The 14,378-nt window shown below is 50.9% G+C and overlaps 1 protein-coding gene across 6 annotated transcripts in view; it reads right to left on the minus strand.

Annotated features, from left to right (window-relative positions):
• The window catches only part of EHBP1 (EH domain binding protein 1), a 2,232,712-nt gene that overhangs the window by 474,365 nt on the left and 1,743,969 nt on the right, over positions 1-14,378 (minus strand). For all 6 annotated transcript variants that reach the window (XM_078649460.1, XM_078649459.1, XM_078649456.1 and 3 more), the window contains 3 exons: positions 3,048-3,175; positions 541-679; positions 258-364 (listed from right to left, as the gene is read on the minus strand). In XM_078649460.1, the coding sequence (XP_078505586.1) occupies positions 258-364; positions 541-679; positions 3,048-3,175 (374 nt within the window). The remainder of the gene's footprint in view (positions 1-257; positions 365-540; positions 680-3,047; positions 3,176-14,378) is intronic.

A 14,378-nucleotide genomic window follows, 5' to 3' on the forward strand; every position in this document is an offset into this window, starting at 1 on the left:
CCTGATGGAAAAGTCTCAAGGAAACTGGAGCTGTGGAACTCTAAAAAATTCATTTTTTTATCTGACAATTATCACTACACTGCAGACTAATTCAACACTGCACCCCTCTTGTGCGGCTCTGAATGCAGGCGAGATTGACATCTTTCCAAAAACGAGGACGAAAAAACTAAAATCTCATTCTGACAAATAAAGGCACAATTTCAGCATGCAGTTCAGAATTATCAGCAATCATGAAACCAGATGGAAAATGAATATACATTAAGCACTTCATCTTCTGATGGCTTCCTCTGAGTTTCAGTTATCGCCGCCTTCTCCTCATTGCTCCTCTTTGTGTTGTCCTGCATTGATCTCTGCCTTTTCATCTCTTAAAAAGAAGGGGGAGGAGGATGGGAAAAACGTAAATTAATGATCATAAAAGTTAGTATCTGGGTACTAAAAATGCAAACTGTGAATGTTATCTAAAAAAACAAAACAACGATTTTTTTCGGACTAGATAGTCACTAGCTGCGGGGAGATAAAAGGAGGGTGCCACTTTCTTACCTGGCCTGTTTTCAACATATTGACTGAAAGACTGCAGCTGAGTTTTCCTGACAGTTGAATCCTTGTTGAACATGACAGGGCTCCTAAAACGCTCTGGCGCTTTTTGAAGCAGCTCAGCATGTTGATCCTCAATTCCATTCTGACAAAAAAAGTATAAAAAATTACCAAAAAGCGGCAAATTGTTGCTTCCATACAGATACTCATCTATGACATCAGCAAACAGATCCCCACCCAAAAAATGCAGGAAGATGGTGTAAGTTACACTGGTTTTTTTTTAAGTTAGTAATGAAGAAGAAGAGGAGTAAACAATAAGCGTTGCTCTGGGGAAGAATAGAGAGAGGACATGACTTTTTATGACTGTTTTTCACACTAGTCTGCAGCACAAATACCTGCCTCAAGAAGATGAAGAGGCAGTTCATTTCAAGTGAAAGACACCCTCTCTGACTGGTCCATAAATTCGTTTTTTAGATGAATGCCTCAACCCTCCTCACATTTTCACCTTAGGGCATTATCGATTTCCCAGTCTGAAAATACAGTACTATTAAAGTACGTTTTTAACCGCTACCCTGCCCGACAAAAAAGAGTCTGCCATTTAAATTTAACATTTACAGTCCCAAAGACTAGTACGACGAGAGGAACTTGTTTTTAATTTTGGGAACCACGAGATGCGGTCACGAGGGTAGGAGCAAGGATCACCACTTTAACGTGCACCAAGCTGCCTTTCACTAGTACTAGGTTTCCAGAGGCAGAATTGCCCGGGGTCCGAGTCAGCTAACACAAACGTACATTTCTTTCAGCGGCGCGTATGGTAATACAAGTCACAAATTCAAATGGCTGCATCAACATGAAATATGCCGGAAAAAGCAGAGCTCCGCAGCGTGTGGAAAGTACAGATACCGACCAGCTGTGTACCAGACGCACAATTCATTTTATACCTAATCTTTTATTATTTTTATTAAGTGTTTTGAAAGTAAATAGGGAGAGGCTAAGATGCATGACTAATAGCTAAGCCCGCTGAAAGCTGGAAACTGGTTATCAAAAGCTACCAAGACTTTGCCCTTCCTCTGCATTGAGACAATCGGTAATGAGGGAGTTCTCGAGCGGCCTATTCTCCAGCCTCAAGGAGGCCCGGGATACAGAATCCTCAGGGGAAGGTAAGTTTATCCCCCTCCACAAATACAGAATGCCTCATTTATAGACGAGTAAACGGAATTTTATTTATAAAAAAAAGAAAATCCAAGTCAATGCCTAAAGCGTTCAGGGAACAGATGGGCACGATACCGCGTTCATAAATAGCTTCAAAAGCTAATTCAAAAGAAAAGGTAATCTGCTGCGTCACACCTTATTTTGTCCAAGCTCACACAAATCAATTAATACAAAAACCTCCACATAGAATGGGCTAAAAATACTTTCTGTTGAATTTGCTGGAATTAAGTTGTTCAAATGAAGGTGTAATGTTTAAAGGTTGGTCCAATTTACCTTTAAATTAATTAGGCCAACAGTTAAATCCCCAGCCATGTCGGTCGTCCACTTTTTGGCTAACGAAAGTCAGATTTTGTCTTAAAATGAGAGTACTGCAGTTTCCGCTCGCGCTGGGTATTTGTCAAAATAAACATGGCTAATTTTTAAGGCCTGGCAACGTGCAGGAAAATCAGTGCGATTAGCCAGTAAATCCCATTTTAAGAAACCTTTTTATGACTAGGGACTTCTGCCACTTTACAAATGTATTCCTCTAAGCCCACTAATGCAGTTAGCCTTTTCAATCCATTGTAATATCCTTGGACAGGCTCATTTTGCATTAAATACACTGCAGAAAGCTAAACTGAAAAAAGAAAAAAAAAATCAGACTTGATCCGGGCTTCCCCTTTGTTCTCAGATAGAGACCGAAAGTAGTCCTGCGCTCCTGCCACACACTTTCATCACCAATTTATAGGAACCCAGAGTGCAAGGAGAAGCAATGCGCGCCATTGTCTTGGGACTTCAAAGCGACTCTCTCTCCACAAGGGAGGAAATCCTCTCCGTCAGCGGCGCGGGCCGCAGGTGGGTGAAAAGTTATACACGAACCCCAGTGCCCCACAGCCTAAAACCGTCTCGCTGACCCACACGCCGCATTCCTGACTTTTACCCGCATGCAGGCTCTGGCCTACGGGGACTTCAAAGAAAAAGTAATCAAAAAGTATTAGTTTGAGCAGCATGCGGCAGGCATTTCGCCACTATCGACGCTATAGCAAAACGTGCCGCGTCTCGGCAGTTCAGAATATTCCAGAACCCCAAGGTCCCCTCCCCCAACATTCCCGTCACAATTATTAAAAGAACTCAGACATACGCCCCATCGTTGTTTGCCAAACTCACGCTGAAGTTCATTTGCATTGCTCATCATGTTTGTTATTTAGAGCCTGAGTGTATTTAAAAAATACAGAATCCCCCCGAACCCCCTTATTTAGTGTGAACCTGCTAGGCTCCAGACAAACTCCTGAAAAGCGCGCGCTCGCGCGGCTCCCACTCACCTTCACTTCCTGCTCGGCGCCGTCCGTCAGGGCTCTGCGCGCGGCGCTGGAGAGCGAGCTGGCCACCTGTGGCTGCGCCTCGAGGAGCCGCTTCAGCTTCAGATCCACCAACTTGCTGTGCTGTCCAGCTAAACAGGCAAAGGGCAGGAGCAAGAGCGTGAGGGATGCAGTCAAACGGGAGGCCTGTTCAACAGTACTCGGCACACGTTACTACAATTTTTAAAACAAATAATGAAACTTGAGAGGCAGGCAAGAATTATGAGGCGCGGGAAAGATAGGCATGCCTCGAGTTTATTTATACAAGCCCTCCTTTAGTTTTTTCCTTCAAACAAACTTGCACGAGTTAATTCTTGGCTCCGGGTCAACTCTCGAGTTGTACTGGAAGGCATGACATAAGAAGAAAAAAATGAACCTGACAGAATCTTCTAATATTAAATTACTATATACATGTACGAACTCGCCTTCCGCTCTTTTGTGTACATACATGTTCTTCCGACAAAAGAACATGAATAAGTGTGAAACAGAGCAAAAAAGTTAAAACAGATTAAATGGTTCTAATATCGCAAAACAGTTGAATGGTAAACACCTAAGCACCTTTTCTTTACGCATGCACATGTACTTTTTTCGTAATTAGGTGGCATCGGTTCAAGCACTCAGTCGTCATGAAATACAAAAACATTACCTAACAGCGTGCGTATATTTTCCCATCAGATGGAAACTGCAAAATATATGTCTGAAATAAAAATAGTATTTTAACATCAACACCTACAATGACTGATCACTGTGCATGGAAGCGATGACGTGGTAAGGCACACCAGGCGCCAATCCGCTTGAGGCAGCATGTCTGTAAGCAAGACAGAAACCATCAGTGCTTTAAGTGGGCCCAACATGTGGGGAGTCTTTAGAAGGAGCATGGCAAAAGAAGAGTAATTAAAGATCCTTTGAAAGAGGCGTGACCTGCGAAATCAAGACCTGGCTAAACGTGCTAACTAGAATCTGTGCTTCAAACAGACTGGAATCGGACCAATATCTGGGTGCTTCTCAGAGTTTTCTATAGAAACCAGACACATCACACAAAACGAACATACACCTATACAAAGCCAGACCTATTGCCACTGCCAACGCTTGTTAGCAGTATCAGCGGTACGCGCAGCGTAAGAGAATCATTGGGAGAACGAGCCGCTGCTGGGACTTGCGGAGCGGCCATCAACGGGGAAGCCATGAGGGATACAGGGGGGAGCCCCCTCTGGAACAGGAGGACAAAACAGGGGCGCAAGACAAGCAGGAATTGATAGTGACGCAACCGGAAGGGATGATGCAACAACAAGTGGACCAAATCCTTAAGGCCATCAATGACACTAGGGACAGATCATGCTAAGCTAGCAGATCGGGTTAAGCAGACAGAAGTAACTTTGGGGACCCTAACACCTGGCCAAAAGGCACTGGAAGCTCAAATGGCAGATGTCACACACCGATTGCAAACCCTGGAGCGGAGGGCAGAGAATGCAGAAGGTCAGAACTGGAGAAATAACATACACGTGGTAGGGCTGCCGGAAGGGGCCAATATGGTGGATTATTTGTAACACTGGCTGAGGACTGAGGTTGCCCCTGAAGGCCTGACATCCTTTTATACTCTGGAAAGGGTACATAGAGTGCCAGCTCGGCCACTGGCACCTGGTAGGCCGCCCACGCCGGTAGTGGCGAGGCTACTCCACTATAAGGATAGGGACCTTCTGCTGAATAAGGCTCGGACATCGGGCCCTTACAAAGCGGACAACAGTAAAGAGACGTTGTTTACGGATTACACACTGGAAGTACAATGCCGCCGTGCTTCGTTTCTGGAGGTTAAGAAGGCGCTAGAGGAAGAGGGCCTCCAGTACTCTATGTTCCCCGAGAGCCTGAGGGTGGCCATGGACGGTAAAACATATTTTAACGATAACCCCGAGGATGCCTGGACATGGCTGGAAGCATACAGAGCTGGCACGGGTGAAGCAGGACGCAGTATGGGTGCACCAGAAGAGGGGATGTGCATGCGGTCGCGGCGCATTCGAGGGCGCCGTCCTCGCGCTCAGAAGCCCACTGAGACAGAACGATCAGCAGTATTGCTAGCAGTCACAGCAATATCTCAAGGAAAAGAAGCAACATCACTTGAGGCGACAGAATCGGAGAAGGGCTCCGAGGACTCGGAAGCTGGTGAATCAGACACAGGAAGTGCCCGGTTACCTCACCCGACGCCTGGGACAGCAGATGAGATTGTTGATGACTCATATTGCAGAACTGCTTTATGAGGGCTAGTGAAGGAGGGGGCGGGGATAGTTGCTATGCGGTGTGCTAGCTCATTTCCCTGCGGGTGATGTATGGGCAACAGTTGGAGGGGTTGACAGGGGTGGGAGGATACGCGAATTGCAAGGTTCCCTTATATCGCATTGCCTCACAGGATGTTGGGGCCTATTTATTAATGGGGACACGGCGAGGAATACTGGTAGGACAGTAAGCCGATCTGATACGGCTCTAGGCCGCCTCCCCCTATTTTTGTTTGTTTGTTTGTGGTTCCTCTATAGCTACGAGAAGAGCAATTAGCGTGTCAGTTTGGATGGGTACTATATTTGTAGGGCCTGTTCTGGGGAAGGGTTCTTGGGGACATTTGGAGTTTTTTGTTGGGGTAGTTAGCACCACCGGTGTGTCCAGACGAGGGGAAAGGTGGAAGGTGGGATCTAGATTCCAGCATGGGGACGTTACTTGAACTAAAATGCATAACCTGGAATGTGCGGGGGATACAGACAATGGTGAGATGGCACAAGGTGCACACTTATCTGGTATGCAGGAGAGTTCACATAGCCTTCCTTCAGGAGACTCATATCAATCGGGCTGAAGGGCTGCCATTGAAGCGTAGATGGAGGGGGCACATTTTTTACACGATCTTTTCAGCTTTTGCGAGGGGAGTCCTGATATGGGTTAGAACGGGAGTCCCATTCCAACCGACACAACACCTGGTGGATCCAGAAGGGAGATTTGTGGTAGTGGCGGATCGCCTTAACGGTGCAGACATGACACTGTGTATTGTATATGCCCCTAATGTTGATCAGGTGTCCTTCTTTAATCAGCTGTCAGGGAGATTAGCTCCTTATCTGACTGGCTACGTGTTGATGGGAGGGGACTTCAACTCTATAGTAGATACCGAGATGGATAGGTCCCATCCTCCATTGCCTGAGGCGCCTACACACAGGCTCTCCAAAGCCAGGCGTGAATGGAAGGATAGATGACGGTTAGTGGACACATGGCGTGCGCATCATATTGGGGAGCAGGACTACTCATATTTTTCCACATTACACAAATTACATGTGCGGTTAGATGCGATATTATGCACCCCTGATATCCATGCTAAAGTAGGCCATAGCAAATATCTTGCGAGAACATTGTCGGATCATAATCCATTGCTAGTCACAATACACTGGGTCCGGGAGAGATCTGTGGTACCGACTTGGCGGCTACGACCAGAGGCATTAGAGGACCCCGTCTTTCGGGAGTAACTTGGAGCAGGTATCGACCAGTACTTTAGTGAGAACGAGGGCACGGCATCTACATTGGCACTGGAGTGGGACTCCTTTAAGTTGGTGGTAAGAGGTCTATGTATCACTAAAATTGTGGGAGTGAGAAAAGCGCTATTGAACGATGTAGAGGCAGCGGAACAACTGCTACGCACAGCTGAGAGAGCTCAGCCGGAGAACCCGGGTGTACAAGGAGAAGTCTCGGAGGCTAGGGAGGCAATGGCCGCACAGGTTGAACACCTGCATTGCTTTGACCACAGAGCGTACCTGGCGAAGGCACACGCTGAAGGGGACAAGGCGGGCATGTTATTGGCGTGTCTAGCTGACCCGAACCCCCGAGGTACACCTATACTGGGACTGATGGACCCGACGGGGAGGATAGTATATACCCAGCGAGGAATTAATGGACTGTTTTTGGATTATTATTCTGAGTTACATCAAAGCAAATTGGGGGATGCCGGGGACACCATTGGGGATTTCTTGTCTGACTTGGCACTTCCACAATTGGAGGAGGAACAAGCGGACCTGCAGGGGCAGGAGATCATGAGCGGCGAAATAAGGAGCGCAATTAAACATATGGCACGCAACAAAACACCGGGGGTGGACGGGCTACCTATAGAATTCTATTTGGTATATGAAGACAGCCTGGCGCCGCCGTTGTTGGCAGTATTTCAAGAGGTACGGACATTGGGAATGATACCGACGTGTACCTGGGAGGCTGTTATTATACCACTATTAAAAGCTGGGAGGGACTCCAGTGATAGTGCGGCATACCGACCATTATCAATGTTAACCGCTGACTATAAGATTCTGAGTAGAATCCTTGCGACTCGACTCCTTCTGTACATGGTACAGTTGGTCCACCATGATCAAGCGGGGTTCATCCCCACCTGGAATACATCTACTAATGTGCGACGCCTGCTTCGCATCTTAGGGGAAGACCACAGCTATGTACCCTCTGCGACAGTCCTATCGGTTGCCTGGAATGGCCGTATTTGTTTCAAGTTACAAATGGGGGTGGGGTCGCACACTACTCACACACCGGCGGTGTCGCCCCTAAGGACTCTGGTCAATGTAGTAAAGTGTTCGCGATGCATCATCTTTCGATCTTCTGCTATCTTCGCTGTCTTCGCCATCCCTGGACACGTGTTTCGGGGTATCACCCCTCGTCAGCAGGGATAGGCCGTGTACTGGGGTTTCCGATGGCTGCCAATATCTGCCAGGTATAGTACCACTCAGGCGCGTAGGTGCGGGATCCCAGGCTCGTCAGCCCACTGCTCACGGGAGCTTTAAAGTTACAAATGGGGGTGGGGTTGCACACTACTCACACACCGGCGGTGTCGCCCCTAAGGACTCTGGTCAATGTAGTAAAGTGTTCGCGATGCATCATCTTTCGATCTTCTGCTATCTTCGCTGTCTTCGCCATCCCTGGACACGTGTTTCGGGGTATCACCCCTCGTCAGTAGGGATAGGCCGTGTACTGGGGTTGCCGATCGCTGCCAATATCTGCCAGGTATAGTACCACTCAGGCGCGTAGGTGCGGGATCCCAGGCTCGTCAGCCCACTGCTCACGATAGCTTTGAAGTTACAAATGGGGGTGGGGTCGCACACTACTCACACACCGGCGGTGTCGCCCCTAAGGACTCTGGTCAATGTAGTAAAGTGTTCGCGATGCATCATCTTTCGATCTTCTGCTATCTTCGCCACCCCCATTCGTATTTGTTTCAAGTTATGAGAGTGCTGGGTCTGGGGGAGGCTTTCGTGGGGTGGATGGACATCCTTTATTGGTCTGCTACGGCTCGATTGCGGACGGGAGCGATGATTTCTTCTTCCTGTTCGGTTGGACGGGGCACGCGACAGGGGGGCCCCCTTTCTCCTCTATTATTTGCATTAGCCATTGAACCATTGGCCGTGCACGCCAGGTCGGGGAGGCACTACCTTGGTCTGGATTTACGTGGAAGCATGCAGTATATATCGCGTTATGCTGACTATTTGCTTATGTTCTTGGCTAACACGGGGGAAGCCCTGAATGGGGCGACGACTCTACTGCGCACATTTGGTGCAGCTTCGGGACTACGGGTGAATTTGGCGAAGACCTGCCTGTTTCCTGTGGCTCTATCAATGGCGGCTCCTGCAGGCGTGGAAACTATTCGGTGGGAACCTTGTTGTTTGCCCTACCTTGGAGTTAATATTTTTCATAGATCGGAGGAATTGTTAGAAGGCAATATAGGTAGAGCTATGAGGAGTATCAAGGGTAGTCTAAAGTTTTGGGGCACCTTGCCGCTTTCGGTGGCAGGTCGGGTAGCACTTTTGAAGATGGTGGCGCTCCTGCAGTTGCTGTATTATTTTAGGATGCTGCCGCTCTGGATCCCGAACTCACTTTTCAAGACGCTCCGCTCTATGATAGGAGGATTTCTGTGGGGAACGGCAGGCGGCGGGGAGCATTGACCACAATGATGCGGCCGCGGTCGGAAGTGGGATGGGCGGTCCCAGATTTCCAGCTGTATTATCTGGCTGCTCAATTGCAATGGCTTACCCAGGCGGTGGCTAGATAATTTAGCGGCCCAGATGGCGCTGAGGGTCGGTGGATCCCACAACACATATTGTCCTTTACTATTCTTCAACAACGGCTGCAATTGGGGTCCCTGTCTCATGAGGAATGATCGCTGAGGCTGTGTTGGAATTGGAGTCAACGCAGAGGGGGGATTGCGCGCACATATGGCCCAGAGATCCCCTTGGGCATGTGCACCCTTCTTCCGCACAGCGGGGGGTCGGGGGTGGCGGGGAACTGGACTTCTCTGGCCACGTGGGAGGACATGGGATGGGGTGCAGGTACTGGGAGATTTATATGAAGACGGTGCACTCCTACCATATCAGGCTCTACAGGATAGACACGGACTCTCCAGGGGAGATTTTCTATTGCATTCTGCATTGGTGACGGCAATTCAACGTCACTGGGGGGGGGGGGGGGGGGAAATCATGGCACCACAAACCTCTATGGCGTGTCAGTACGTCGTGATGGCAGTGGGGACCTTCAAAGCCATCGCGTGCCTCTATAGGGTGAACGAAGGAACAAAGCCCTTGAGTCAATTACAACGGAAATGGGAGGCAGACCTCAGTAAGGAGATTCCTGAGACAACATGGACCCAAATAGTTGAGAGGGCGTGAAGGAGCTCGCGTAATGCCAGGTTTCAACTGATTTACTTCTATATATTACATCGGGCGTATTTAACCCCGGCCAAGATCAATAAGTATTTTAAAGTGGATACGGCTCACTGTCCATGTTGCAATTTGGAAGGGGAGAGTTTCATCATATGATGTGGAGCTGCCCGCAATTGGGAACGTAATGGGCTTGCTCTGTGATGATACAGAAAGACGGATAGAGCCGGATATGGGAACGTGCTTATTACACTGGTTACCGCACACATCTAAAGTGAAAGTCACGAGTAAGTTCCTGGATTTAAGTTTGCTGTTGGCCAAAAGGAACCTCACAGTGTATTGGAAATCCAGGCAAGGGCCCAACTTCGCACGGTGGAAGGCAGATTTAATTAAATGGGCAACAAGCGAAAGCATAGTTCGGCTACAGCTTGCCAAAAGATCTAACAATGATAAAGCACTAGAGGGTGCAAGGGCGTGGGAGGCCCTAGTTATGTCTCTGCAGGTTCCTGAAGTAGACTCAGATGAAGAATTGGCTCTAGAGTTACAGGAGAGAACACCTTGAGCTGATGGTCCACTAGTGGAGCCCCTGACATTTTGGAGGGTGATACTATTGCAATGTAATGATAAGATGCTGCAGTCTGGGGCGAGCTTGCCTTCAACAGCCAGTCATCCAGATAAGGGAAGACTGGCACCCCGATCTGTGCAGATGAGCTGCAACCACCACCATCACCGTGGTGAACACCTGAGCGGTGCTGGTAAGGCCAGAGGGTAACACTGTGAACTAAAAGTGCTCATGACCTACCGTGAACCACAGGTTCTGCCGGATGGGTAAGCAATACGGGAATGTGGAAACAGGTGTCCTGCAAGTCCAACGCTACCATCCAGTCTCCAGGGTCTAGGGCAGACAAGACCTGAACCAGAGTAAGCATTTTGAACTTCTCCTTTTTCAGGAAGTAGTTGAGGGCTCGCAGATCTACGATAGGAAGAAGACCCTTGTTTTTTTTCGGGACCAGAAAGTAGCGGGAATAGCAACCACAGCCTACTTCTGGCCACCCAGAACCCTCTTGATTGCTCCCTTGACCAAGAGAGTCCTGACTTCCTCCTGAAGCAAGTTCATGTGGTCCTCCATCAGCCGGTCGTAAGTCGGAGGCATGGAGTGAGGGGTAGTCTAGAAGGGGAGGGAGTAGCCCCTTCAGACTATCTGAAGAACCCACTTGTCCAAAGTGATGTTTTGCCAGTGGTGGAGGTGATGGCTGATTCTGCCATCAATCGGCCGCCCGTGATCTTGAAGAGCTGGACTAGGAAGGTTTAGAGGCAGCAGGGGGAGTGGATTGACTGGACCTCTGACCCACAGGATCGAAAGGAGCTGAGCCTATCGCCTCACAGAGGTTGCTGAAAGTGCGTGATCTTGTGGCTGTTGCAGCTGAAAACCGCTTCCGTGGCCACGAAAGGGGCAAAGAGCAGAAAGGCCCAAGAACCTGGCCGGAGCCCGCAAGTACTTAAAGCGATAGAAGGCCATGTCGGCCTGGTCTCTGAAGAGAAAGGTGCCATCAAAGGGCATGCCCATAAGGGAAGCTTGCAGAAACAAGGGGTATACCCAAATTACCCTCCTATACCTGGGCATAGAACATCATACATAAACTAAGAAAATGAGTGTGGATATGCCATTAAGGAGAGGACTGAGATTTATGTTGCTGCAGACTGCTTCACCAATTGGAAAGGCTATTGAGACTAGGGCTCGTTAGGAGCATACGGTCACCACCGGAAGAGGTGACTTCACCACAGGTTGGTCACCACGGGTTGAGGTTCAACCCGAGTAAGGGTGTCTGGAATTAGGGATTGTACCCTGTTTGAAGTAGGTGCTTTAAGGGCAACCTTAGCTTCACATTCCAGTATTGTAGATTGGTTTCATTGCCCTTGTCCTGAGGAGGCCAATTGAAATTGACGGCTGAAATGCGTCCGCGTCGACAACTGCTTGTAGAAGAGCCCCTATTACAATCCAAAAGTATCATTGTAATAACGGCAGCACATAGAGTGGAAAGGATAGAGAGGTGTATACCTCAGGTGCTGTAAATACTACCTCTGAGTGTATCACCCAGATTTAATGTGTGAACACTAGTCATCAAATAACCTGTTGGGGTATTGCTAAGATAGAGTTTTGTATATATTTATTTTTTCTTTTTGCCACATGTACACATATTGTTGGGGGCGTGGCTTGGCCACCAACAGGGATGGACGCGTGAGCACGAAGCTCCGTGCCCAGCCTCGCCTTTATCCTGATTTATCCTGCCCTGATGTCCTTGCTGGGTCGGGACGGCTCCCCAACCCCGGCGTGGCCACTGCAGATCGACCCGGAGCACTGAACTCTGCTCGGAGGAGACGCGCCTACAGACTGGGGGAGGGCTCCCGGAGGCGGCGCCGGCTATCTTCCTGCAGCCTGTGGGGCCGATCTCATCCCCGGCCTCGAGTGGCTGCCTGGCCGTCCTGGAGTGGGGGTCCGCCGGCCTCCCCCTTGCAACGGGAGTCGGTCTTCTGGGGCTGATCTCGGGTGGCGGCTTTTGGCGGCGGCGAGACCTGGTTGGCATTGGGAGCCGAACGGAAGATGCACCGCATAGCCCTTTGGTGGTGAGGCTTGGCCGAGGAGCTCGCACTGGGCCCACTGATTCCCGGCGATTGCGGGAGCCCGGTAGCTTGGAGGCTTTGAGAGCCGCAACGCGAAGAGAGGAGGTGGTGGCTGGGGCATGCTGCCGAGTGGCGCTTCACCCGCCTGGAGGCCGGAGTGCTTGGCCCCTTTCTTGAGCTGCCCGGCGCGGAACCCGGACCGGCCCGCACTGGCGCGGGGCCTGGGAGGGGCCGACTGGCCCGGAGAGTTTACGGGGCCTGAACGACGCAGCGGACCTGAGGGAAGCGACGGCGCGGACAGAGGGCTTCCAGGACCGGCGCTGCTTGCCTGCTGCGGCCTACGGAGCCGCGCTCATCCCCGGCCTTGCGTGACCGGGTGCGGGATCGGACTGGTGGACACTCTGGAGGTCAGAACCCGGAGTGCGGAGGGACATAGTGCATCCAGTCAGTCTATTGGCACTTAGCAGTGGAAGTAACCAGTTGAAGAGACACAGGGGTGGCAAGACCCGCAGTGCCCCCAGATACTGGCCCGCTCTGACTGGAACATACAGACCATGCCCAAGCCCTGATGGTGCTTCCTGTGGTTTGGACACAAGTGGAATTCTGACTGGTGCTGCACGTCTGACTTTGCTGCCCGGAGGAGTGGATTGTGGCCCCCTATTGCACTGGGGCTGAGCTCTTACAGCTGGGCTGTACCCGACACACTCGTGACCACCCCTGGCTTGTCTTAGGCTCTGCGCACAGAGGCAGTTGGGAGCTTTGGCCCTGCCCAGCGGCGCCTGCCCAGGGGGAGCATGATGAGGCCGGATGCTCCCTGACGTGGAGGCCCTGAGGCTCTGCAGGACCGCCGAGGTGCTGTCCGGGGACCCGACCCCGGGAGTGGGACTGTGGCTTGCGCGGTGACGGCTCCGGCCACCGACAACAGGGGATCCTCTAGAGAATCTGCGTCGGGGGTCGCCTTGCAACTGCAGGGGCTGTGTGCCGAGTGACGACCGCCATCATGGGGAAGCCGCGCCAGAAGCCGGGTGCGATGCCCCCTGACCCCGCAGAGGATTTGCCGGGCGCCCGAGACCTTGACTTAACCAGTGGCTCCGCGGCGGGCCTCCAGCAGAGCCAGATGGAAAAGATACTGAAAGCCATAACCGACACAAGGGAAGCCCTCCATCATGACATCACTCAGGTGTCCACGAATCTGGGACTGCTACTGGCGGATCATGGAAAGCTGGTGGACCGTGTCAAACAGACCGAGACTCGGCTGGATGCACTGGAACCTGCCCACAAAACATCGGAGGCCCCCCTCGGAGACCTGCAAAGGAGGGTACAGGTACTGGAGAAGAGGGTCAAGGATGCGGAAGGCCGCAACCGGCGGAACAACATACGCGTGGTGGGCAAGCCCGAAAATGAGGAAAGGACTGATATGGTGAGCTACCTAGAGACCTGGCTGCGGGAGGTGGTTGCTCCCGAAGGCCTGACGCAATTTTATACACTGGAGCGGGCCCATCGCGTCCCGGCTCGCCCCCCTGCCCCTGGTCGGCCTCCTCGGCAGGTTGTGGCGCGCCTTTTACATTTCCGGGACAGGGACATTGTTTTACAAAGAGCACGGACAATGGGACCTTACCAGGTGGACAACGCCAGAGTTTCCATTTACCCTGACTATTCCTTCGAGGTCCAACGCCAGCGCTCCTCGTTCCTGGCGGTCAAGAAGGCCCTCCGGGATGAAGGTATCCGTTACTCCCTCCTGTTTCCAGCTCGGCTACGGGTTATGATGGAGGGCAACTCCTCCTTTTACAATACCCCTGAGGTAGTATGGGACTGGTTGGACTCTTATAAGGCCGGGACGGACGCTCACCCGAAAACTGGGGAGAAGCAGGGAACTGCACCGAAAGCTAGGCGGAGCAGGAGGAACAGAAGACAGCCGGCGGTCAGCTGAGTCCCCGTGTCGCAGACTGAACTGGAGTGCAAAGAGGCCCTCAGAGCAGTCTCAGTCATCTCCAGGACAGTG

This window comes from Lissotriton helveticus, chromosome 6 (assembly GCF_964261635.1).
Source record: "Lissotriton helveticus chromosome 6, aLisHel1.1, whole genome shotgun sequence".
Taxonomy (NCBI): Eukaryota; Metazoa; Chordata; class Amphibia; order Caudata; family Salamandridae; genus Lissotriton; species Lissotriton helveticus.